A 24441-nucleotide genomic window follows, 5' to 3' on the forward strand; every position below is an offset into this window, starting at 1 on the left:
ATGTAGAATTATGCCTAGGTCTTCAATTCTATTCTGTCATTCAGTGTGACTGTTATGCCAATCCTGTGAAGTTTTTAATACTATACCTCTTTAGTACAACTTGAAATCTGGATAATACCTTCATCAGTTTTATTAGTCAGGATTGTTTTAGCACTCCAGAGATTTTTGTATTTCCATATGAATTTTCTGTGAAGAAATATGTTGGATATTTTTTAGACTTTAATCTTTTAAAATTAGATTTATTCACTTATTTTACATCCCAGCTGCGGATTCTCCTCCCAGTTCCTCCCCCAACCCAACCAATCCGCTCCCCCTCTTTTGTGTTCAAAAAGGGCAGGCCTCCCATGGGTACAACAAAGCAATGGTATATCAAGTTGAGGTATGACTAAGCTCCTCTCCTTGTATTAAGGCTCCACAAGACAACCCAGTATGAGGAATAGGGTCCCCAAAGACAGCTAAAGCATTAGGGACAGCCCTTGATTCCATTACTAGAACTCACACAGGTAGACCAAGCCACACAACTGTCACACATGTATAGAGTGTCTAGTTGGTCCCATGCATGCTCCACAGCTGATGGCCCATACTGTGTGAGCTCCTATACACCTGGGTAAGTTGTTTCTGTGGTTTCTCTTACGATGTCCTTGACCCCTCAGCTCATATATGCTCTCCTTCCTTTCTTCAGCAGGATTCCCTAGGTTCCACCCAATGCTTGACTGATGGAAATTTTGTTTCCATCAGTTACTAGATGAAGGTTCTCTGAGGACAATTGGGGTAGTAACTAATCCCCCACACTTCCATAGACAGGAGGACAGACTGCAGATCAAAGGTTGTATGGTTGAGCCAGCATCCCAATCTCTCCACTGGAAGTCCTGCCTGATAATGTGTTGGAATTTAGATGAGGATTGCATTAAATCTGTAGATAACTTTTAGTAGGATAGTCATTTCCACTATAATAATTCTATTCATTCATGAGAATGGGGCACCTTTCCATTTTCTGATATCTTCTTCAATTTCTTTCTCCAGTGTCTTAAAGCTTTTATCATAAAAGTTTTTTTACTTGCTCGATTAGAGTTACCCCAAGATTTTTTTGAGGCTATTGTGAAAGGTTTTGTTTCCCTGATTTCTTTCTCAGTCGGTCATTTGTGTAGAGGTAGGCTGCTAATTTTTGTGAGTAAATTTTGACTCTTGCTACTGCTTATCAGCTGTTTAAAAATCCCTGGTGGAGTTGTTAGGATCATTTATGTATAAAATTACTTTGACTTCTTCCTTCCCTACTTGTGTCGCTTGATCTTCTTCAGTTGTCTTATTCTAGTGAAGGCTTCAAGTACTACGTGGAAGAGGTATGGAAAGAGTGGACAGTCTTGTTTCATTTCCTATTTTAGTTGAAATGCTTTGAATTTCTCTCCATTTAGGTTGATGTTAGCTGTGGGCTTCCTGTAAATTGCCTTTTTTATGTTGAGGTATGTCCCTTGTATCCTTAGTCTCTTTGGAAGTTTTATTATGAAAGTATGTTAGATTTTGTCAAAAGTCCTTTCTGCATGTAGGGGTGTTTTTCCAATCTGTATATGTGTTGGATTATGTTAATTGGTTTACTTATATTAAATTATCCTGATATCTCTGAGATGAAGCCAATTTGATGGTGGTGGGTAATCTTTTATGTTCTTGATCTTAGTTTACAAGTATTTTATTGAGAATTTTTGCATTTAATGTTCACAATGTATTTTGTTTTGTAATTTTCTATTTGATGGGTCTTCATGGGGTTTTTTGTTTGTTTGTTTTGTTTATGTTTTTTCAAGACAGAATTTCTCTTTGTAACAGCCCTGGCTTTCCTGAAACTTAACTTTGTAGAATAGGCTTGCCTTGAACACACAAAGACCCACCTGCCCCTGCCTCCTGAGTGCTGGGACTAAAGGTGTTCTCTGTTACCACCTAGCTGTGTGTTTGTGATATAGTAATAGTGATTTTGCAAAAAAGATTTGGAAAATATCCCATCAGTTTCTATTTTGCAGAATAATTTGAGGATTATTAGTATTAGTTTTTCTGTGAATGTCTGGAATTATTCTGTACTGAATCTATATTGTCCTGGGCTTTTGGGGGAGTTGGGAAATTTGGGTAAGGGCCAGATTTTTAATTACTGATTCTAGGAGTTATGGGTATATTTAACTTGTGTATTTCATCTTAACTTTGATAGTTCATATATATCAAGAAATTCATCCTTTTCTTTTAGGTTTTACAGTTTGGCAAAATACAACTTTTTAAATATGTCCTTATGATTCTCTGAATTTCTTCAATGTCTATTATAATGTCTCCCTTTTCATCTCTAAGTTTAATAATTTTTATTTTCTTTCTGTGTTTTGTACTTAATTTTGTTAAGTGTAACAGTTTATCAATCTGACTGATTTCCTTGAATCAATTCTTTATTTCATTGATTCTTTGTATTGGTTTGTTGTTCTATTTTATTGATTTTAGTTTTATTAATTCCCCTTGTCTACTCTTTTTGAGTATTATTTCTTGTTGTTTAATAGGAACTCTCAGCTGTGTAACTAAGTTACTAATATGACATCTCCCTATATTTTTAAATGTAGGAACTTAGTGCTATGAACTTGTCTCTTAGAGTCGTCTTCATTATACTCCATAGGTTTGGGCATGCTGTCTGTTACTTTCTTTCAATTATAATAATGGATTTAATTTCCCTATGGATTTCTGTCTTGAGCCAGTTTTAATTCAGTAGTAAGTTGATTAGTTTCCATGAAATTGTATACTTTCTGCTGTTTCTGTTGTTGTTAATAGCCTATTTTAATCCATGGTAGTCAAATGTAGGATGGTATTTCAGTTTTCTTATATATTTTGAGTTTTTCTTGGTGTCATAATATGGAGTGTTATATTTGGAGAAAGTTCCATGAATGCTGAGAAGAAAGTATATTATTTTTGTGTTTAAGTGAAGTGGACTGTAGATGTCTGTTAGGTCCATTTGGTTTATCATGTTTACTAATTCCAGAATTTCCCTCTTTGGTTTTGTGTTCATGTCCTATCTATTGATGAGAGTAGTCCCCCATTATCATTGTGTGAGAATTAATTTGTGAAAGTGGATGTATTTCTTTTGTGGTTTTGGGTACCCTTGTGTTTGGTGCATAAATGTTTAGAATTGTAATATACTCTTGGTGCATTTTCCTTGACTGTGTATGTAGTTCCCTTCCCTATCTCTGCTGATAAGATTTATTTTTTAGTCTGTTTTGTCAGATATTTAAAAAGCTACACCTACATGCTTCTTGACTCCATTTCCTTGGAAAGCCTTAAGATTAGGTCTTAAAATGGGAAGATGTTTCTTATCATTCAGTAGATATCTTAAGATATAATAAAAAGGTGAATCCAGTTTTCTAATCCAACTTTTTATTGTGTCTTTTTATTAGAGACAGTCAATGCTGACAGTTATCAATGAGCAGTGTTTAATAACGCCTGCTATTTTGTTGTGTTGAGATTTTTTTTCTCCTCTTTGAATTAACTCTTTCAGTTTACTTATTCCTTGTGTCGTATTCATGAACACTGATATTTTCCTTCTAGTGCCTTTTGTACAGGTCGATTAATGGACAGAAATTGCTTAAATTTGGCTTTAATCATGAAACATTTTTCTTTCTCTGGGTTTTGTGGTTGTTAGTTTTGCTGGATGTAATAGTCTGGATGTCATCTGTACTTTCTGAGAACTTGTCCGGGCACTTCTATCATTCAGAATCTCCACTGACAAGTCAGATGATATTCTACTAGATCTGCCTTTGTATATTGCTTGATCTTTCCTCCTTGCAGCTTATATTATCCTTTAGACATTCTATACACTTAGTGCTTTGATTGCTATGTGTTGTGGGCGTTTCTTTTCTGATCCCATCTCTTTGGAGTTTGTTGTGCTTCTTGTACTTTGATGGGCATCTCTTTCTTTATATTGGGGATATTTTATTGTGTGATTTTGTTAGTTTGTGCTTTACTTGGTTTTCTTTTCCCTCCTCTATACCCATTATTCCTGTGCTTGGTATTTTTGTGGTTTCTCGGATTGCCTGAATGTCTGCGCCTGTTTTTTGTTTGTTTTTAAGATTTTAAGATTGTTTAAAAGACTGAAATACCTACTTACCTACCTTGTCATCAAGATCTGGAATTATCTTTTCCATGCTTTTAATCTGTTGGTGAGGATTAGCTCTAAAGGGGGTGTTTTGATTTGTTTTAATATCTTAAGTATTTCATTTCAAATGTTATTGTAGTTTAAGTTTCCTTGAGTAATTCTTTTTTATTGTTGTTGTTTTGTTTCATGTTGTTACTTTCATGGCTTAAATTGCTTTCATTCAATTACAGTCTTCATTAAGGCATTTATTTATTCATATCCTCGTTAATGTCTTTAAACTATTTATAATTGTTATTTTGAAGCCCTTGTCTTATTCCTTAGCTAATTTGCATTTATTTGAACCTATTACAACATGGTTTCTGTCTTCTTGAAGAGGCATATTATCATGGTTATTCATGTTTGTGTTTTTGTGCTTGGACCTAAGCATCTGGAGTTAGAACTCTCGGGTGTTTCTTTGTGTAGATATATGGTCTCATGGTTTTTGGAATGGGTGTTTAGTCTTTGGTTTCTATTGCTTAATCTGTGTCAGAATCAAGTGTGGTGGCTCTGGAATCCTTGGTGTTCAGAAGAACCAGGAGGACTTCGGGCCCATACCAAGGGGCTTAGTCCCTGGGGATGGATGTTGGCTGTTGGGACTACACCAGGAATAAGATAAGTCCAGAGAGACTGTCATGGAGAACAGAGAAGAAGATGTAGGTTACCTGCCTGAATCCCAACCTAGTGTGGTAGCTGTGGGTCAGCAGAGTCAAAGAAGAATAGAAACGGCCTTGAAGTAGAAGGTGAAAAAACTAGGGAGATCCTGGGTCTGTATCAAAAGCATGAATCCCTCAAATATGTTTTATGTACCATTTGAGAAGTTTACGCAGTCCAGAAGATATTATCAACATTTTTTACATTTTCATTTTCTTGTATAATAAAAGGAAATATTTTTTATTCTGAAAACCCTGAAAGGTATATTTGTTGGTGGTCTCTGACACAGAGACCATAGCTGAGCAGAATTCTACCTTGATTGGCCAGCACTTGCTGCACAGGTGCTACATTCCTGTTTAGTTCAGACACAAAAAATCTGTAGGACTATATAATTCAAACTTAGAGTGGAACAATTACATTAAAACTTTACTAGTATAATAATGTAGTAATTTAGATACATCTTGAAATAATGACAATTTGATACATAATATACTTAATGACAATACATTTAATACCTCTTCATAAGGACTGAGTACCCCTCTGTTAATGTACACAGAACGTGGAGTCACAGCATAGCCAGACTCAACCCAAACCAGCCCCTACTCACTGCACCTCAGAGCATCTGCTTTGCTGTGGGTGGGTCCTCCCTAAATGCTGGGTATTGTCTCTGTGCCCGGTAGGCAGTAGATTCAGGCATCTACTCTGAATCCTGACAACAGTTTCTATTTCTTCAAACTTCTTGCCTCTTACCAGGACGAATTTGGTGAAGCAAATTGAATTTAACTTCCGCTCACAAGCCATCACCTCTTCAAGAGCCACTGTATCAAAAGAACAAGAGAAGTTTGGGAAAGTGCCATTTGATTATGCCAGTTTTGATGCTCAAGTTTTTGGTAAACGTCCTTTCCTACAAGCAGGCCAAGGACAAAAAACACCACCATTTCTTGAATGTAAGCTTCAAATTTGAATCATAACAGTTATTACCCTAAAATGCATCTTGTATAGAGGGGGGTTATATATTCAAATACATCACATGCTCCATAGAGATGGCAGAAAAGAATAATGAAATAAGTTAACCGTTATTCCTAATATTATAGCCAAGTTACACTGAATATTATAAGATATTCGTTATTTCACAGATAGTGCCATTACTGAATCTAAATATAGCAGTGCTAAAAGAAATAATTAGGATTGTGATTAATATATTGAAAGCTATGACAGCTGTTATATTATATTATTTTAATTCATGTTGTGATCATGGCAATCTAATGAGGTGAAATATATAATACTATTTAAAACACTGAAATCATCAAAAACCATCAGACTGAAGGTAGGAAAAGTTTAAAAATCCAAGAAACGTAACTAAGGAATCTGAAATTTACTAGAATAAAAACACATGACTGTCAAAACATTATCAAATAACTTTAAGGATTAATTAATATAGAAACCCTTAAAATAGATTGAATAGTATTCTCAGTAATTCTGACACATCAATGGAGAAGACTGAACTGAATGGCTATGCAATGTATAAGACTTGGTGGTCTTGTTTTTACATTTCTTTTAAGTATGCTAATAAAAAGATAGAGAACAAATGCCAAAAATTGTGGGTAATATGCCTTCAATAAAATATACACACCCACCGAAGTCCTCTGTGAGCCATCCATTTATTACAGCCTTCAAAATCTGAGAATCTTTCAGATATTACCCCTGAATGGGATGAATATCTTGTGAGTCCAGTGTTTTCTTCATGATGTCATGTTGACTCACATTAGTAGGAACCTAGAAGGCTGCCTAAAACCTGGCAATGGGATCCCATGGATACAGCAGTGCTTAGATATACAAAGTCTGGGTTTTCTCCCCCTATTTCCCTCCAGATGGCCAGCAAACTTGATAGCAGTTATCCATCATTGCATAATTACAAAAAAATAATCTGCCTACTCTTAATAAAAAGTGGTCCCAGCACCAAGCAAACCCAAGTAGCCATTGATAACTTGTTACAGTCAGAAAAAATGCATGCACATAATGATTTTTATCTAGCAACCCAATTTTGTTTAAATATTTTATTATATATGTACAATGTATACATGTGCATATATGCTTAATTTACATGAAGGTGGATGAAGACTGCACTACTCACATTGTTTGGATATTAGTTATAAAAACCATAATAGAGTTAGTAACATCTTTATATTCTTGTAGTTATAGGAATAATATTCAGTAATATCATTTATTTACCAAGTAAGTAAATCTTTAAAATAAGCATCATTTAAGCCAAAACTAACAGCTAGGTGCTTTTATATACTTATGTCTAGGCTGTTTCTCCCATGACCTTGAATGGTGCTCACAAACAGCCCACAATGAAGAGAAAGCTGCATCACCATGTCCCTCAGAAAAGCTATGGTGCCAACAACAAAACACAGAAATTCAGCCTTGGTAACTAAGTGGCCTTTCTCTTCACCTTGAGAACAGGCCGTCTGTCCTCTGCTCAGCTTGCTGACGCCTCTCTCCCTGTTAAATACAGAACAAACATTTGTCCCACGTAATAAAAATACATCCTGTGTCTATGCAGAAGCATCAGTGAGAGCAGTCCCTGAGAGTGCCTGGTCCCAAGAGTCATTGTCTCCAGCCTGTTCAATACGTGTACATGTCTGTCCTGAGCTGCTCATTTTGTTAATCTACAATTTTGCATACATGTTGCAAATATACCTGCCCTATAACATTGGTAATGACATTTCTGTCACCTATAAAGAAAATACAAGAACTCTTAAGAGGCAGGCATCTTTAAAGAATCGCATCATCTGCTCTGTGCACCTTGGCAAAACCTGCCTGGGTAACCTTCATTTAAAGTACCAACAGATAATGGTTCTGCTTTACAGGATTTTAATGAAAGATGTTTTTGTCTTAAAAAATCTTTGATGACTGAAACCGAGTACATGCAATTGCTAATCAAATCTCTCTTCAACAGCAAAGCATTTTTCAAATCCAGTGAAATTTCCTAATGGGCTGCCTAGTGCTGGCGCCCACACACAGAGCACAGTCCGTGCCAGCTCTTATGGCCATGGTCAGTGCAGTGAAGACACCCACATAGCAGCAGCTGCTGCCATCCTGAACCTTTCCACCCGCTGCAGGGAAGCCACAGACATCCTCTCCAACAAACCACAGAGCCTGCATGCCAAGGTAAGCCAGGCCAAGAGCATGGAAGGTGGGCCAGCAAGTGAGACTTGAGAGTCAACCGCCTTTCATGTCCCTCACTGCAACCACTCACTTCCCCTATTTCCTCCCCAAGCAGGGAGGAGTTTTCAGTGGGTTCAAGCAAGGAACGTGTGCTTATCTTGGAGGTCTAGTAGTCACTGGAGAGCAGTGACTTATGAGGGTAGTTGAGGATAATCTCATCACTTTTTCTGTTTGGAGACATTTGGTGAACAAGGAAAGAGAGTTCCTGTTAAAATGCATCTCTGCTGTGGAAGCTGTTCGCCGTCTGCAGATCAGAGCCATTTAGGAACAGTGGCTAGTACAAGATTGTTGAAACTGACCGCAAACTTATGTTGTACGTGTTCACCACTGCATACCATGAGACATCTAGGTTGTAGTGTTCCCATGAGACCCACAGTCCAGTGAGTCAGCAGGCTGAGGAGACTAGAGGCTCTAATGTTCAATCTGCAATCAAATTCTAGGACCTTGGTGAACACAGTACATTTCCTAAGAGATTAATCATATTTTCCACAGCCTTTCTTTCCTAACTGTGGGAAATACACGTTCGCATTTAGATGACTTAATGAATGTACAAAGGCCCTGCATGTTGTAGATCACAGGGGAGGCTGGAAGGGCTCAGTGCTTCAGTGTACACAGACAACCTCACTTAAAAAACTTACTATGTACCTAGATGACTAGAAGCCAGCCAACATACAGCACCCACACATTCTCCATCACAGATTTTACCCTTGCTTAAAATAAAAGATTTCCTGAGTGACTCCCAGACCCTGAAGTCTGTGCACTGCAAGCTGAGACATTTCCCTTTAAGGACAGACCTGTCCTTGTGTGGTCAGCTGCTTGCCTGTGCTGTGCCAGGCCTTCAGGAGAGCAGGTAGCACAGTGCCACCAAGCATTTGACAGAAGAATCGAAATTAGCTTCTGGAAGAAGCCAAGCCAAGTAAACCACAGGAAGAGGTGGTTGCCAAAACCCACTCAAAACAATCTTTAAACAAATGAGGTTCTTAAACAAAGAAAAAATATATCCTCTGACTATACGGAAAAAAATACCCAAGTCTCTGAATTCACAATGCTAGTCAAAATTACTGACACAGGAGAGGCATTTGAGGGTTTTTAAAATACAACTGTACTTTCAAATTGGCATTTTAAGATCTGATTTATTTTTCATTTTTAAGAATATTATAGAGGTACCTGGTTCCAGAAATGCTTCAGTGTCTCCTTCCTAGTGCCTGCTGCCTGATTTCATCACTATCTTATAGAAAATGGGGTCCGCCATCACGGGTATTTGAGGAGAAGCAGCTGACTGACACTACTAGGACAAATGCTGTCCATTTGCACATGTACATGTTTCCCTGCTCCCAGAGTGCTCCGTTTACCTATAGTCTTCAGGTTCCGTTAAATTGCTGGTGTCAAACAAATGACAGGTGTTTTCTTGTCAGTCTGCTCTCTTTTAGAAACACAGTTCTAACTAGAAAAAACACCTGTTCAAATGCCACATTTCCAAAAGCCAAATAATCCTATTCTAATGTCTGTTTGTCCACTCCTTGTGTCAGCAAGGCTGTATGCAGCAGACCTGGCATTCTCAAGATAATGTCCTATCCAACTCAGCACTTCCCACTCTCCACTGATGACAGGACAGTGGACATAGAAAGGGCTTAGATCAGCTTGAGAAAGGAGTGACTTATGCCAGAGATCTTAAAAATTTTTTCATATCAGAAGTACTCCCTCATAGACTGGTTAGATAGGATAGGATAAATATGGCTCCCCCAGCATCACTGTGGCCAGGACTGTTGAACCACATAGCTGGCTACTCACATTCCCACACAACTATACCAACTGTAGAACTCTGTCTTCATTAGTGTTCTGAATATAGAACTGTTTCTCATAAATTTGCTGAAACAACTCTTTTAGAAACCAAACAAAAACAGGTTAATTAACTCTTCAGACCTCCATCTAAGCAAAGCGTGCTGAGTGTGTGGCTTTGCTGTGGCCAACAAAGATGCAATTGGATGCCATCTTCCCCTTAGCATTGCATGCCAGCCTAATTCTTCCTCCACTAGATTTGAATTTTTCTCTCCATCATAGGTTTTTGTGCCTTTATTTATGAAAGTTTACATCCATAAGATCTCCTATGCTTCATATTTAGAAACAAATGCAGAAAAACTGATATTCTTATATTCTAGTTGTATCAGTATATGAATCACAGTGGCAAGTGGAATTTAAGAACTGGTTTTGCCCTGACCACTGGTTAGACTAGTGGTTCTCAACCTAGAGGTTACAAAAGCTTTGGAGACAGAAATCCTTTTCACAGGTGTTGCCTAAGACCATCACAAAACACCAATATTTACATTGCAATTCATAACAGTAGCAAAATTGCAGTTATAAAGTAGCAACGAAAATAATTTTATGATTGGGGGTCACCAAAACATGAGACTATATTAAAGGGTCACAGCATTAGGGGAGGTTGGGAACCACTGCTTTAGACTGAGCTTCAGACTCTGGATTTAAGGAGCTTACAGATAAGCAGAAGGAAAGAATTCGTCACCCTTGGACATCTGAGGTAGAGGTGGGCGTGTGGAGGCTGGGGCATGCACAGGTGGCCTCACAGTGCCTTCCATCTGAACCGGAGATGGCTGGTTTCTTCCTTTCCCCTTGTTCCCATCCAGAAACATTTGTGCTAAGCATCTCTTTGGCTGCTTACAGCACCAATCAGAGAATTAATTAAAAAGCACATTCACTGTGACCTGTGGGCCAAAGCCTAAAATCCTTAAAAGTGCTGAAACACCACCTCAAACACATACATATTTTTCCGCAAGGACACAACTCACTCTACACTAAGTAAGGTTCAGAATTAGTGATCTGCATGACACTCAGAATGTTTTCAGAGGGCAAGGAAACTCTGTGTCCCTACATAAATACAAACACAAGAAGGATGATGTTAAGGTTTCTGTTGCTGTGAAGAGACACCATGACCACAGCAACTCTTATAAAGGAAAACATTTAAATGGAGCTGGTTTATAGTTCAGTGGTTTAGTCCATTGTCATCATGGTTAGAAGCATGGCAGCATGCAGGCAGACATGGTGCTAGAGAAGTAGCTGATAGTTCTACACCTGGGTCCTCAGGCAGCAGGAAAAGTAAGACACTGGGCCTGGCTTGAGATTCTGAAACCTCAAAGCACACCCCTCCCTCAGTGACACGTTTTGCTCCATCAAGGCCACATCTACTCCAACAAGGCCACACCTCCCTATTAATCTACATGGATCATTTCTATTCAGACTATCATAGATGACATAGATAATCAACACTGCTATTCACACTACTGTCAATTTAATCAAATTGTGTTCCCTACATACCAACTCTATACCATATATGTGCCAAGAACATCAGGCTATATCTAACATGACTGGTCTTTTTCCAGACCAGAGCTTGCTGCATTTTAAATATTAGGAGTAACTATTTGTGTTAAAAATCATCTTAGATCTGAATAATGTATTAATACTACCAGGTCTCTTTAATACAGTTTAAGAAATTAAGAAAGGAGAGAATAATTTGTACATTTAGTTCTTAGTGAACATCATAAAAGTTAAAGTATAAAAGAGCATCATAAAGATTTTGTCTGAAATACTATTTTTCTTTTTATTCCACTACTGTTCTTGGTTCTAAGATATGAAGAGTGTCCTCCATCTTTATTTTTAAATATAAATGGTGAAACATAAATTGGTTAGTGTCACATACCTTAAGGTGCTTTTTCCCAACCATTGTGACTCTAGATAGGAGTAGAGCCCTGAATGTAGATGGACAGAGAACAAGCACCCCGGGTTTGCTAGTCACTTTGGGCCAGTGTCCCTGAGAGCTATGCCAGCCTGTAGTGGATATACCCCACTTTCCCTCCTCCTGTTCTAATGCACAGAGGTAGAACATGCTCCTAGTCTATCTTTATCCTCCTCACTGCTGCTTGCCAAGCATTCTGTTATTTGTTTTGGTGTTTTCCCCACCTGTTTAGACAAAATGACATATGCACAGTTCCTTAAAAGAAAACAAAAATTTGACACTTACTTGAAGTGTTTAAAGTTCAAAGTCTGTTTTTGCTTGCACAAGGCTTAGAAACAGCATGCCATTAGTGCTGCATGCTCACAGGAAAGCCCCGATGGCCCCTGGGTGGTTAGAACCAAAAACATATTTTAACATCTGAACACATTGTACCTCACATTGTGAGTGAAAGATGATGAGGGTCTCGAAACAGGGATCATAAAGAACTGAGTGCATAAGTGTATTGTAGCTGGATATTTGACAACTAGCTCCTTGTTGGGCATGGTGATTTCAGCCTGTAACCTCAGTAACAGACAGGCTGAGACAGGGTGTCATGTACTTTAGGCCATCCTATGCTATGTAGCAAGCTCCTGCCTCAAGACAAGTAAATAAAGGAAATATTGACTCTCTAGTCCCGTGACCAGTAGCTGAGGGCTATGTCTCTTTGGGGATTGTGATTTATAGAATACCTACTATGTGCTACATACTGTCCATAAACTCTCTGACCATGTGAATCCCTTTAAGTCCTCCTAAAGACTATAATATGTATAGTAATTTTTCCATTTTTCAATGGAAGAAACAGTGGTACAGAAATATTGAGTAATTTGTTGTGAGTAGCATGACTGTAATTGCTGAAAATGAAATTTGAATTCACACATAGCCTTAGTTATTTTCTAAAATGCTTCATGGCTCATACCCTGTCAAACCACAAGCTTGGTAGAGCATGATTTCAAATACAAAATATCTGCTTTGCCTGAAAAAGATCTAGAAATTTGGGGAAGTATCTCTAAATTTCACACCTTGGGTTAGTCACTTCTTCTCTGCATAGCATAAGTCTGTGTTATAAACATAGTTCACATGTTTATCATCTTTGCAATGGCAGCAATTAGTTGTTGCTGAATAAGAAGAGAGAGGGTGCTTTCTGTCTTCTGTGGTATAAGATTTTCTAACCTGCCCTTTGGTCCTCTTATTACTGTCTCTCTGACCAGGTCATGTTCTAGTTAACGGAGGTGCTGTTACTAATCACATCTCTGCTGTTGAACATCTAGGTCACTGCTCACCTTCTAGGAGAGATTATTATTACAGTCAGTAGGTCTGTAAACTTTCAGGTTCACTGTCATTGATAATAAACTTGGTATCTTTCACCAGAAGTCATTATCCATAAAGCATGCCCTTGAAAGCCAGAGCAATCTGTTTTTCAAGCTCTCTTTGCTCTGCACTGTAGTGTTATGACCACACTGTGCATGCTCTCCGGAATGCAATGAATACAGCCATAGCAGAAGGTCAGCAGCTCAAAGGCGGCATCAGTAGATGGCTTACATTGTCCCTGCTAAGCTGAAAGGTGTATAGCCAGCCCAGGGAGACTTTAAGTACAAGGTCCTGAAATGAAGATCCCAAATAGCACTTCAGAAATCTAAGTGTTAGAAGGTGTGAAAAGGAAGCCCTACCTGAGCTGCCGATCTGGCCCCGCCTCTCCACCAGCCTCTCCCACCACACAGATTTCTGTGCTGACATTTGGAGTTCAGAGCACAGAAAGATGATGCCTGGTGGTGTGCTGAATAAAAACCCATGCTGCGAATGTGTGATCCCCCATCAAGGGTAGAAAAGGACTTTCCTGCTGCAGTGTAATTGTTGGATGCATCTGCGCACTTACTTAAAGCCCATCTGTATCCTATCCCCAGCACATGACATCCCCTTTCCCCAAGTCAGGTGCCCTGAGCAGCAGCAAGCTCAGATATCTCTTTCAAACATTAGGAGTAAGATTTTTCTAATCAACTCCAATTACTTAACACAAATAACTATGATGGGTCCTAGAATCTCTAAATTTTAAACGGTATTTGAAGTACTTCTCTAAAAACTAATATTTGTATATACATACATATGAGACTATTCTTGGAATAGTTGGTATTTTTCAAAGCTTAAATCTGCACTATTTATGGGTTTTGCACTATAAAACACTGCAGCCCAGTCACATGGCTTCTTTTTCCTAAGCCATCTGTCACAGAGGTCTGGAATTTTATGTGAATGTTGGTTTGCAGCTTTAACCCAAGTTTTTTTATTTTTTTATGAAAAATGTCAGCAACTACAATATTTAGCATTTTACTTTACGTTGGCCATTAAACTTGATTACTATTGCTCTGTTTCATTGCTATAGTTACACATCAGCTACAAAGCAAAAAATTGCTTTGAAGCCTGACTGGCAGAATGTACTGTGAGCTCATGTTATAAGGGGGGCTGGTGGCACTGATATGGTTAATATCTTGGATTTTTTTGTAACAGAGGTTTATTAATGCTGGTATAAAAATGTACTTGATATTATACAGATGGCATAAGATGCTGTGGTTACTATGTTATTATCCTGGATAAGCTGTAATGTCAAATTCAGGGCTTAAAACTATCACAGGAGATTAAACTATTTACTAAAAAGGGACAGAAAGATACGGCCAAAGCATCTTAGCCTGCCGTATTAGAAGTGTATTTACCTCCCGCAAATGCTTACGGGCTGAGAGACTAGATAGGAACTATGCAGGTAAAACAAACAAAGAGAAGAGGGACTTTCATCTCTCAATCAAGCACTAGCAGTGGTCCCAGCCTGTGTGGCCGCTGAGAAGAGGGACATGACAAGGGTGTTAAAGCCTATGGCCTGAGCAGTATCTGGTGACTGCAGGAGCTAAGGATTGTGCTAAGATACTCAAAAATATGTCTCATTTGCCAACTAAAAAGGAAAAGTCAAGAACTTGTCCAGAAGTTAACTGTAAATTGATGGATGATGTGGAAATGACAGCATGGCTACTTGTTTCATTTGGAGAGTCAATAGACATGTTTTCCCAGCTTCGCCAAGTTCTGGTAATGTTAACAAAAGCACCTGCAGTGCAAATTTTGAAGAAGCAGACCACAGAAGTGGTCCCTGTGGCGACTGCCCAAACAGAGGGGCTACTCCTAAGAAACAATGAGAGCAGGGTCAAAGGTCCCAAAGGGGGTGGGCCTGGAAAGCCTCTTCTCTTAAGTCTCACATGAAACAATAGAAAACAAACACCGTCATCCTAAATCTTCATATAGAACTGAAGCTCTGAGTCCCCAGAGTGCAGTCGGTTTGCACAGAGCCCTTTTCCCTTCCCACTCACTGCAATTTAACAAATCCTATTGTTTTAGTTGGGATTTCTGTTGCTGCAACGAGAAACACCATGAGGAAAAAGCAAGTTGGGGAGGAAAGGGTTTACTTGGCTTACACTTCCACATTGCTATTTGTTACTGAAGGCTGTCGGGACAGAGACTCAAAACAGGGCAGGACCCTAGAGGCAAGAGCTGATGCAGAGGCCATGGAGGGGCGCTGCTTCCTGTCTTGCTTTACATGACTTACTCAGTCTGATTTCTTAAAGAACCCAGGACTAACAGCCCAGGGATGGCACCACCCACCATGGACTGGACCCTCCCGCATTGGTCACTAGTTGAGAAAATGTCTTCCTGCTGGAGGCATTTTCTCACAGAGGCTCCTTCTATAATGACTCTAACTTTCTCAGGTTGATACACAATCAGCCAATACACTTCTCCAGTTCAGGTGGTCTAAGGTGCATGTTGCTTTGCTACTCCTGGAATATTCTCTTTTAGCTGATTTTGTTTGAATATTTATAATGTTAGATTAACCTTATGATTCATGGAGTTGGGAAGTTAAACATCATTTTTGCTAAATCAAACATAAATGTTAAAATGGTAAGTTTGGAGTGATACTTCCAATGGGTAGAAAAGACTTTTGAACCTTTAAAAATATACAAGTATGTAAAATTGTTTTAGCCAATACCTCTCATTTATATTAAGCTTACTTTGTTTAAACCCAGAAATATGAAGCACATTAATGGGCTGTTCTTTAAAGTCTGCCTAAGAATTGAATGTTACCCAATGCAAATCAGAAAGCTGGATTTACAAGCAGATATACTTCCATAAAAGCTTACATTTTAAATTATCCCTTAAAAGCCCCACATGGCTAGGCTCTAACTGCAAACTGCTGAGATGTTTTCTGTTTCTGTTCTCTATCAGGGAGCTGAGATAGAAGTGGATGAAAATGGCACATTGGACTTAAGCATGAAAAAAAATAGAATCCTGGACAAGTCTATACCCCCAACTTCCTCTCACACTACAGTTACAACACCATCTTCTTCCCCATTCAAAGCAAGCAGCCTTCTGGTAAATGCTGCCTTCTACCAGGCTCTTTGTGACCAAGAAGGCTGGGATGTGCCCATCAACTATAGTAAAACCCATGGAAAGACAGAGGAGGAGAAAGAGGTATTGTGCCAATGCGTCTGTTAACTAGACTTCCTCCCTAAGTTTTCTGTCAATGCGTCTGTTAACTAGACTTCCTCTCTAAGTTGTCTTTTGCATTCCTGTCTTATTTTAGATTTTCCATTTTATTTTTATCTATATGAATGATTTTCCTGCATTTATTTATGCATTCCACATGCATGCCTGGTGCTTATGAAGGTAATAGAAGGGGATCATGTCCTATCAAACACGATTTATAGATGATTGTGAGCTACCATGTGGGGCTGTGAACTGAACCTGGGTCCTCTTCAAGAGCAGCGAGAACCAACTCCTCAGCCCTTGTGACTTGTTTTAGATCATGATAAAGTAATGCTCTTAAATTTCAGATGAAATTTATTAAAGAATTCAACTTTTCAGGACATTTGATTAAAATAGCAACAACGTAGTGAGTGTTATTCACACAATAGTGGCAGTTGTCCTCACAGTAGCCTGTAAGGAGCAATGCATTACTCAACACCAAAAGGTCAACTCAGTAACACACTTTGAATTGGTGTCAAGGTGAAATCCAGCTAGGGACAATAAGAATCTTGAAATCATGTCAAAGCCACATGTTTGGTCTCTTAGACGTCCCAAGACATGGGGCATATCTGTGGAGAGTTTTGTGAGTAACTGAACATCTAAGTGGAATTAGTCTCTAAATCTAGGAGACATACTTGTACATTTGGTTATCTTTAAAAAGGGCCAATGTTTCTAACAGGGTAGGAAGCATCTGACCCTCCTTATTTCTGGAGAGTACACCATTGACATAGCCTGAGCAGATGCTTAGGTCCCAAATAACTACATAGGTACCCCATTGTGATAGTAATCAGAAATGTCATTGAGAGGCCTTCCAGGTGGTGTGTGTAGAGGACTGACATATCTATGTGCTGTGGAAATATGTACGATCTTGCTCAGCTATTTGTGTTTCAGAGATGGGGAAGCAATTTGGTTTTCATTTACTCTCTTGGGAGTGAGACAACATCTGTAGTAAGTGACCACAGGTTTGAAGGCTTTCCTTTCCTTTCTCCCTTCTCCCTCCTTGCCTCCTTCTACATATTTCCTCTGGCATCTCAAAGGTTAGGCAGTGAGGGAGGCTTCATCTCCACCATCGTGTTCCCTAGCTTCAGGCCTGCTCATAGCAGTATGAGGCACATACCCGTAATTCTGTAATTCTAGCACTCAGTAAACTGAGGCAAGAAAAGTGAGTTACAGGTCAGCGTAGTCTACATAGTGAGAGCCTTTCTTAATAAGCAAATGAAAGTAACACAAGCAGGTACCCACTATGGTGATCAAAGACACCAATCTGAATGAAACTCTGACCCTAGGACTCCTTGTATCATCCACATCAATTCGCACCACTGCCTGGAGGACCAATGGGCCTGTGCAGCAGGAGCCTTCAGTTGGACTAATGCTACTGCACCCTATTGGAATTTTTCAGATCTTTACATAGACTATCAGTTAAATATCCCTAACTCAAATATCTGATATGCTCCACATAGTTTTAGTGTCATGGGTAGTTTATTGGTCTGGAGTAATGACTACAAACTTCTCCCACTGCCATACTGAGTTCACATGGAAGAGCCAAAGTGGAGTTGAGGAGGCAGCAGGCCAGGTACAGGGAGATGATGCAGGCTAAATAGAAATCATTCTGTTTTGAGAAAAGTGGTACTTTACAGAGTAGCTATCCCTGCATCTCATTCTTGTATGAAATAAGAATCCCGGAGTGTTCTGATAGTTCAATGCCATGTCATGAAAGGCTTTAAATATTCCGTTCTTGACTGTATTGACATGACATGGCATGATATGACATGACATGTCATGATTGTATTGACCAAACCTTGGTCAGTTTATGTACCAGAAACCTTCCTAGAATCTTGGTGCTCAGTTTCAGCCAGGAGAATGTGAGCCTGTGGAGACATGTAGCAATGAGCCTTTGGGTATGATCCAGGTAGTTTGGCTATCACTATTGTGTCTTCTAACTTCTCCCACTGCCTTCTTGTCTCTCCTTCTCAGAGCCCAGTGTGTCAGAAAATGAGACTCCTAACAACAACTTATCTTTACCTCCAATCTTTTTCTTTATAAAATTAGAAAAAAGGAAACATTTGGGTTCATCTTGGTAGTTGTATAGATTCAAACGTTTTATGTTTTTCCCTACTTCAACATATATTTGTGACAGTATTTCTTTCTCTGTACACACACACACATACACACATACACCAAGAGAGAAAGAAAAGGGGAGAATAGGCGGTTCTTTAAACTTGTTTTCAGAATGACTTCAGGTCTGACAGGGCAGTCTTAATCTACAGTTTTCAACTGAAGTATTGTGAATTGAAATTTAGAATCTATATTGGAATTCAGTGCCACTGACAAGAGTTCAGGAGGACTGGGGAGATGCTAAGTGCTTGTGGACTCACCAGTGCTTACTCTGAGTGAGTGAAACACTTCTTTCATAACTGTTCATAGTTGGCGGGGGCTCACATAAAAGTGATGTTCAATCATTGAAACTCCCTGGTAAAATTTCTTTGTTCTTTGTTCCTTCATCTGTACCAAGGTAGTCTTATGAACAGAGAGTATTTTTCACATACTCTTCTGAATCTCAATGATAAAAGTCTGAGGTTTGATAGAAACCATTTTGAAAAGTAACTTTGATTAAATTAATAACTTATATTCAGAATTCTTGTTTAGAAGACATCAGAGGAATACCACATGCAGAAAAAAACAACACAATAACTCCTTCTATGCCATGTCTCATTATCTGAACAGTCCTGTTCCTTCTGTACCATGTCTCAGGTCCCAACAGTCCAGCTCTTTCTATACCGTGTCTCAGTATCCCAACAGTTCTGTTCCTTCTGTACCACGTCTCAATATCACAAGCATCCTGTTCCTTCTATACTGTGTCTCATTATCCCAACAGTCCTATTCCTTCTGTCCTGTGTCTCATTATGTCAACAGTCCAGCTCCTTCTATACCGTGTCTCGTTATCCTAACAGTTCTTTTCCTTCTATACCGAGTCTTATTGTCCCATCAGTTCCTTCTGTATCATGTCTCAGTATCACAACAGTCGTGTTCCTTCTATACCATGTCTCATTATTTCAACAGTCCTGTTCCTTCTGTACCATTGTCTCATTATCTCAACAGTCCAGCTCCTTCTATACCGTGTCTCAGTATCACAACAGTCCTATTCCTTCTGTACCATTGTCTCAGTATCCCCACTGTACTGTGACACAGGTTTAGTAACGTATCCAGAGAAGAAAATCGATTAGCAAGAATGTAGAATTGTTGGTTCTTGTGTTACAGAAATTAAGTGATTATCTTGGAATTACTGAAGACAAAGCAAAGGCAAAGTGGGAGAAATGTATAAAAAATTAAATCACAATAGAGAGTTCTAACAAATATTAGGAAAAGCTTCAAAAGTGAAAATAAAATGTAGAGAAAGAAGAAATGGAAGAGAAATAGGAAGAATATATGGACAAGGTGTGTGGAAACTGTCATTGCCTAGTCCAAAGATGAGGACCAAAGTCTGATCCCCTGGCAAACCTTCAGTATGTGATGAAGGAGTAAGGTCCCTATGCTATGATTACTTAAGGACACTGGGTACACCATCAGTTTATCATGAATGTTTGAAGACCTGAAAGCATTCCTTCCCATTTGCCCCTTCCTCACAGCACTCACACCACCAGAAATTGAGTGATTATTTCTAATTCATTGTTATCTAGTTCATATGCACAACAGTTGCTTAATTTTGGTGGTAATTTTCAGAAAATATTGTCTATCTCTCTCAGCGAAATAGCCTGTCCAGATGCCCCCTAAAAAATATCCTGAATCTGGAAAAAGTTCAAAATATCTCAAAAGGAAAGTACTGAGAAATAACTAGGGCTGTCAGCTTCGTTCAACTGTCAGTCATCCAAAGATTTCAGGGCCTCAGATTTTAAAAGTGCCAGATGCTATTATCTGTTATTCATGTTACCATTATGTTCTGGTCTTTACTGAAATCAATGTAACCTTCCATCTGTACATGGAAGAATCTGGTTGCACATGTGTACTCTCTAAATACACACATACATGCCTTTATTGTACATCTTGCACAGAACAAAATTGCTATTTTTCAAAACTGTACTTTTTAAGGTGTTAAGTAACAGTCTCAAAAATATTGAAGCCTACACTGGGTGCTATTTAAAAATGTATCCAGTACAGTATGTTTCTATAACAGAACTAATCCTGAAAATTCTTTCAGCTGTGGCCACATATGTGTATATTCTCTGCAGGTCTGCAGAGTAGAATGCTAAGGCAAAGCAAAAGCTGAAAATACAACTGATTTATGAGCACAAGAGTCTATAGTTTAAAAAGTTATGAAATATTTAAAAGGTCCTCACCAATAAAAACTTCTTGTAAAAAACCCTTTACACTACTTCTCATGCCAATGAAATAACACGTATCTAGTCAAAACTGTTTTGTGTGCATTTCAGCTGTATAACACTTTGAACTTTAATAATCATTTCCTTTAAAAATTTCTCCATAATACACAGATTTAACCATCAACCAGAAACTTTCGCATGCTTGCCTGTAAATGGACATAACTTCTTGTAGAAACTGCTCCCAATCTCAAAACAAACAATAAAATGATTATCTTACTTCATGCCACTTTGAGAAAAATACAGATCTAAGTAGCAAAGCAGGCTCTTCCACACTGAGACATAGTGAATTTAGCTTTCATATTAACTTTCTAAAAGCCAAGACATTTCTAAACTAGAATGGGACTGCTCATAAGCCAAGCCCACATTAAAATGAACGACAGAGTGGGCAGGTGGAAGGCTCCAGTATCATGAATCCTTCTACTTTAGCCATTTTCATAGTAAAACTTTAAAACAAACTTCGCTCACCTACCTTGCCACAAGTTACTGGGGACAAAGGGGGCTTTGAAAAGCCCTTCTTTGCAGCTTAGACATTATGCACATTTACCTTCCAGCACATTTTGGTATGTTAATTTTTAATCCGTAAAATAACATAGAATACTTAGCAGCACAAACATTATAAAGGATGGTATTGTACCATGCTGGCGCCTGTTGATTGGACATAAAATAACACCACACTGAGGTAGTTGTAGCAGTGCTCTTACTATGACACAGTGTTCCTTCTGTGCTGCTGCTGCTGCTGTGACAGCTGGACATGAAAACAATGATTCATGGGTTCATTCAGACATGTTTATTTAATGGAAAGACTTGAAACATACTAATATATTAACAAGTATATAGTTCAAGAAATGTCTCCATATCAGCAAAGATATGAACATTTAAAAGGTGTTACTTCTCAGTTATAATCCCCAACTCTTTGGATAAAGGACTCTAACAGTCTGGACATGTCCTTTTATTCATTATCTTTTTATTCTAAGTACAAATCCTCTGTAGGACTCAAGATATGTCTTCAAGCCAAACTCTGTTGATGCCAGTAATTTCAAATCCAGTTGTCTTTTCATGGTTCCCTAATGTCATCTCCCTTTCTCCCCCTACTCACCTTCGTTTGGTTTTGGCTGTTATTTGTTTTTCAGAAAGACCCTGTGAACTCCTTAGAAAATTTAGAAGAAAAAAAGTTTGCCGGAGAGGCCTCTATTCCAAGCCCAAAGCCCAAGCTCCATTCAAGGGATCTCAAGAAAGAGCTAATCACGTAAGTGGTGCTCAGCTGCCTTATGCTAAAAGATTCTGCAATTTGGAGGCAAATTTACAACTGTGAGTGACATCTCAACTAGTCATTGTATACCTAGTCCTCTGCACTGCATTAAGGAAGCTTCTAAAAGCATGCATCAAGAGGTGGTGCCTCTGTTTCTTACAAGTAAGACAGAGAGGCATGCTCTTTGATCACAGATTCTCAGCTAGAGATATCTTGACCCACAGTGTCTAAGTCCTGACTTCAGCGAGTCAGCTAACCTTGTAATTACTCTGAAAATTATGACTTGGGAAGAAATGGCTCCCATTCCTCTCGGTATTTTTTTTTTAACTCAGAAGAATCCAATGAGCAATTACCCAGATTCAACCATTAACACAAAGTATACATAAGTCAGACAATCTCAGTTTATCCCTGTGGTACTCAGCTTTCTGTCACTGATGCAAAACACCAGAGGTCATCAATTTATAAGAAGGAGAAGGTTTATTATGGCTTATAGATTTGGAGGTTTCAATCCAAGGCCACTTTTATCCATTGCATTTTGGTCTGTGGTGAAGCAAAACATTATGGCAAGAGTATATAATGGAAGAAACTACTAACACCATTGTGTTTTGGAACAAGAAGAAGAATCCTAATATCCCCTTTGGGGCACGACTACAGTCACCTCCCACTAGGCCACATTGCTTGAGGTTTGTCACCTCTAAATCCTAGCACAGCCTGGTTTCAGGGCCTTCAACACATGACATGGCATCTGGGAGACATATAAAATATATGTCATAGCAGCCCCATAAATATGACAATTACTTAAAAATGAAATAGAATACAAACAATCCTGGAGGCAAGAAGTATTGCTTAGCAATGGGAAGGAGGAAGAAAGGGGCAATAGAAGGAATAACATTATGGAAATAATTTGCCATCAGGAAAATGTAGAATGAATCACAAATACATGGACAGGTGTCAACTAGAGTTTCTAGAAAAGAGTAGCCTTCTGTAAACTTCTACATAAATATAGTCTTTCTGTTAATGCCCCCACCCCATCAGCTTCTAAATGAAGCCTCTTGTCCCTTCTTGTTCTTAGAACTGAACTCCTCAGGAAGTTTTCAGTAGTACACCACTCTGTTTTCCTCCTGAATCTTTTCCATTCTTACAGCTAAACCCAAAACGCGGTTCTTGTGAAGCTCCCTACAGCCCTCTCACCTCCAGTCTGGAGGTAGATTTTTGACCCTTGTTCCTGCCTGACAGACAGCAGATACTGTGACCATGTTCTCATCCATGACCAGTCACTCACCAGTCACACTTGGCTCCTGGGACTCCCTCACCAAAGGACTTTCTTTATCTTATAATAATTGGTTCCTAGACTCAGCACAGTTCTCTAGTGACTGAAATGGCTACAGCTTAGTCTTTAGACCTCTGTTCTCCTCTTCCTACGTATATGGGAGCTGCCACCTCTGGTTCTAACTTCTGAGGCATATCCACTGGTTCACAAGGACAGAGTATTCCCCTCCTAGATCCTGCCTAATGGGTAACCTCATCGCTTGTTTCCCATGCATATCAGGTGCATGCTTGTCTCTGGGCCTGCCAATTGCAGTTACCTCAGCCCATGTTCTCTAAACAGAGGAGCTCATGCTCTTGTTTCTTAGTCCCTACTTCCAGTGTCACTTCTAGGAAGGACCTCCACTTACTGCAGCTCCTCATATCTAGGGATAACAGTCCTACCCTGGCTTCGGGGTCTATCCATTGTGTATCTTCCTCCCTGCCTTGTACTGTCTGCCCAGCTCCCCAAGAATGAGGCCCAGAGGCTTGCTACTCTTCTTTCCTCATTTTGCTCTCTGCCTTGGCCACATTATTAGTTCATAATATGTACTGTGTGCTTCTTAGATACTCAGGCTACATATACAATAACCTGAGATAAAAATGCACATTTCAAATGCTGGCTAGTGGTAAGTATGGGCCTTGTACAAAACAGATGTCAGTCAGTGCTCATTCCTAGTAGAGGACCAGTTTGCTGTCTGATATGTAAGTAACTTTTAAAGAAGTTTAGATATTGGCATTCTTTACAGATTCCATAATCAAGCATGAACCATGAGCTGATGGGTTCAGGATTCACCTGGGTCTTAACGGCCTACACAGTATAGTAAAGGGTACTGGACATGCCAGAACTCAAATTTCTCAGAAATTTTTCCTTCCAGAAGACCACTTATGAGAGCTAAGCACTTATTCTCACTTTGCTCTGCTATTTTGAGCTTCTTCATTAGTTTTTTTTTAAACTTCCGTTCCATTTGATTTTTTTCAGTGCCTTCCAAAATGGCAAAATTTTATCTTTTGAAGGTAGGTTTTTAGAAACTACCAAAAATTATCACAAACTAAATGCCATGTGAGTGATAATTAAGTATCCTGCGACAGAGTAAAATGAAGTGGTATTATTTTGTAATGACAACATTCCTGAATATGA

At 38.9% G+C, this 24441-nt stretch overlaps 1 protein-coding gene across 26 annotated transcripts in view; it reads left to right on the top strand.

The window, feature by feature from the left end:
• Nucleotides 1–24441, top strand: part of St18 (ST18 C2H2C-type zinc finger transcription factor) — a 310888-nt gene that overhangs the window by 265885 nt on the left and 20562 nt on the right. For all 26 annotated transcript variants that reach the window (XM_021223291.2, XM_040741550.1, XM_040741551.1 and 23 more), the window contains 4 exons: nucleotides 5552–5745; nucleotides 7761–7972; nucleotides 16071–16316; nucleotides 21877–21992. In XM_021223291.2, coding sequence (XP_021078950.1) covers nucleotides 5552–5745; nucleotides 7761–7972; nucleotides 16071–16316; nucleotides 21877–21992 — 768 coding nt within the window. The remainder of the gene's footprint in view (nucleotides 1–5551; nucleotides 5746–7760; nucleotides 7973–16070; nucleotides 16317–21876; nucleotides 21993–24441) is intronic.

The sequence above is a fragment of the Mesocricetus auratus genome, unplaced genomic scaffold (genome assembly GCF_017639785.1).
Source record: "Mesocricetus auratus isolate SY011 unplaced genomic scaffold, BCM_Maur_2.0 Super-Scaffold_6730, whole genome shotgun sequence".
Classification (NCBI taxonomy): domain Eukaryota; kingdom Metazoa; phylum Chordata; class Mammalia; order Rodentia; family Cricetidae; genus Mesocricetus; species Mesocricetus auratus.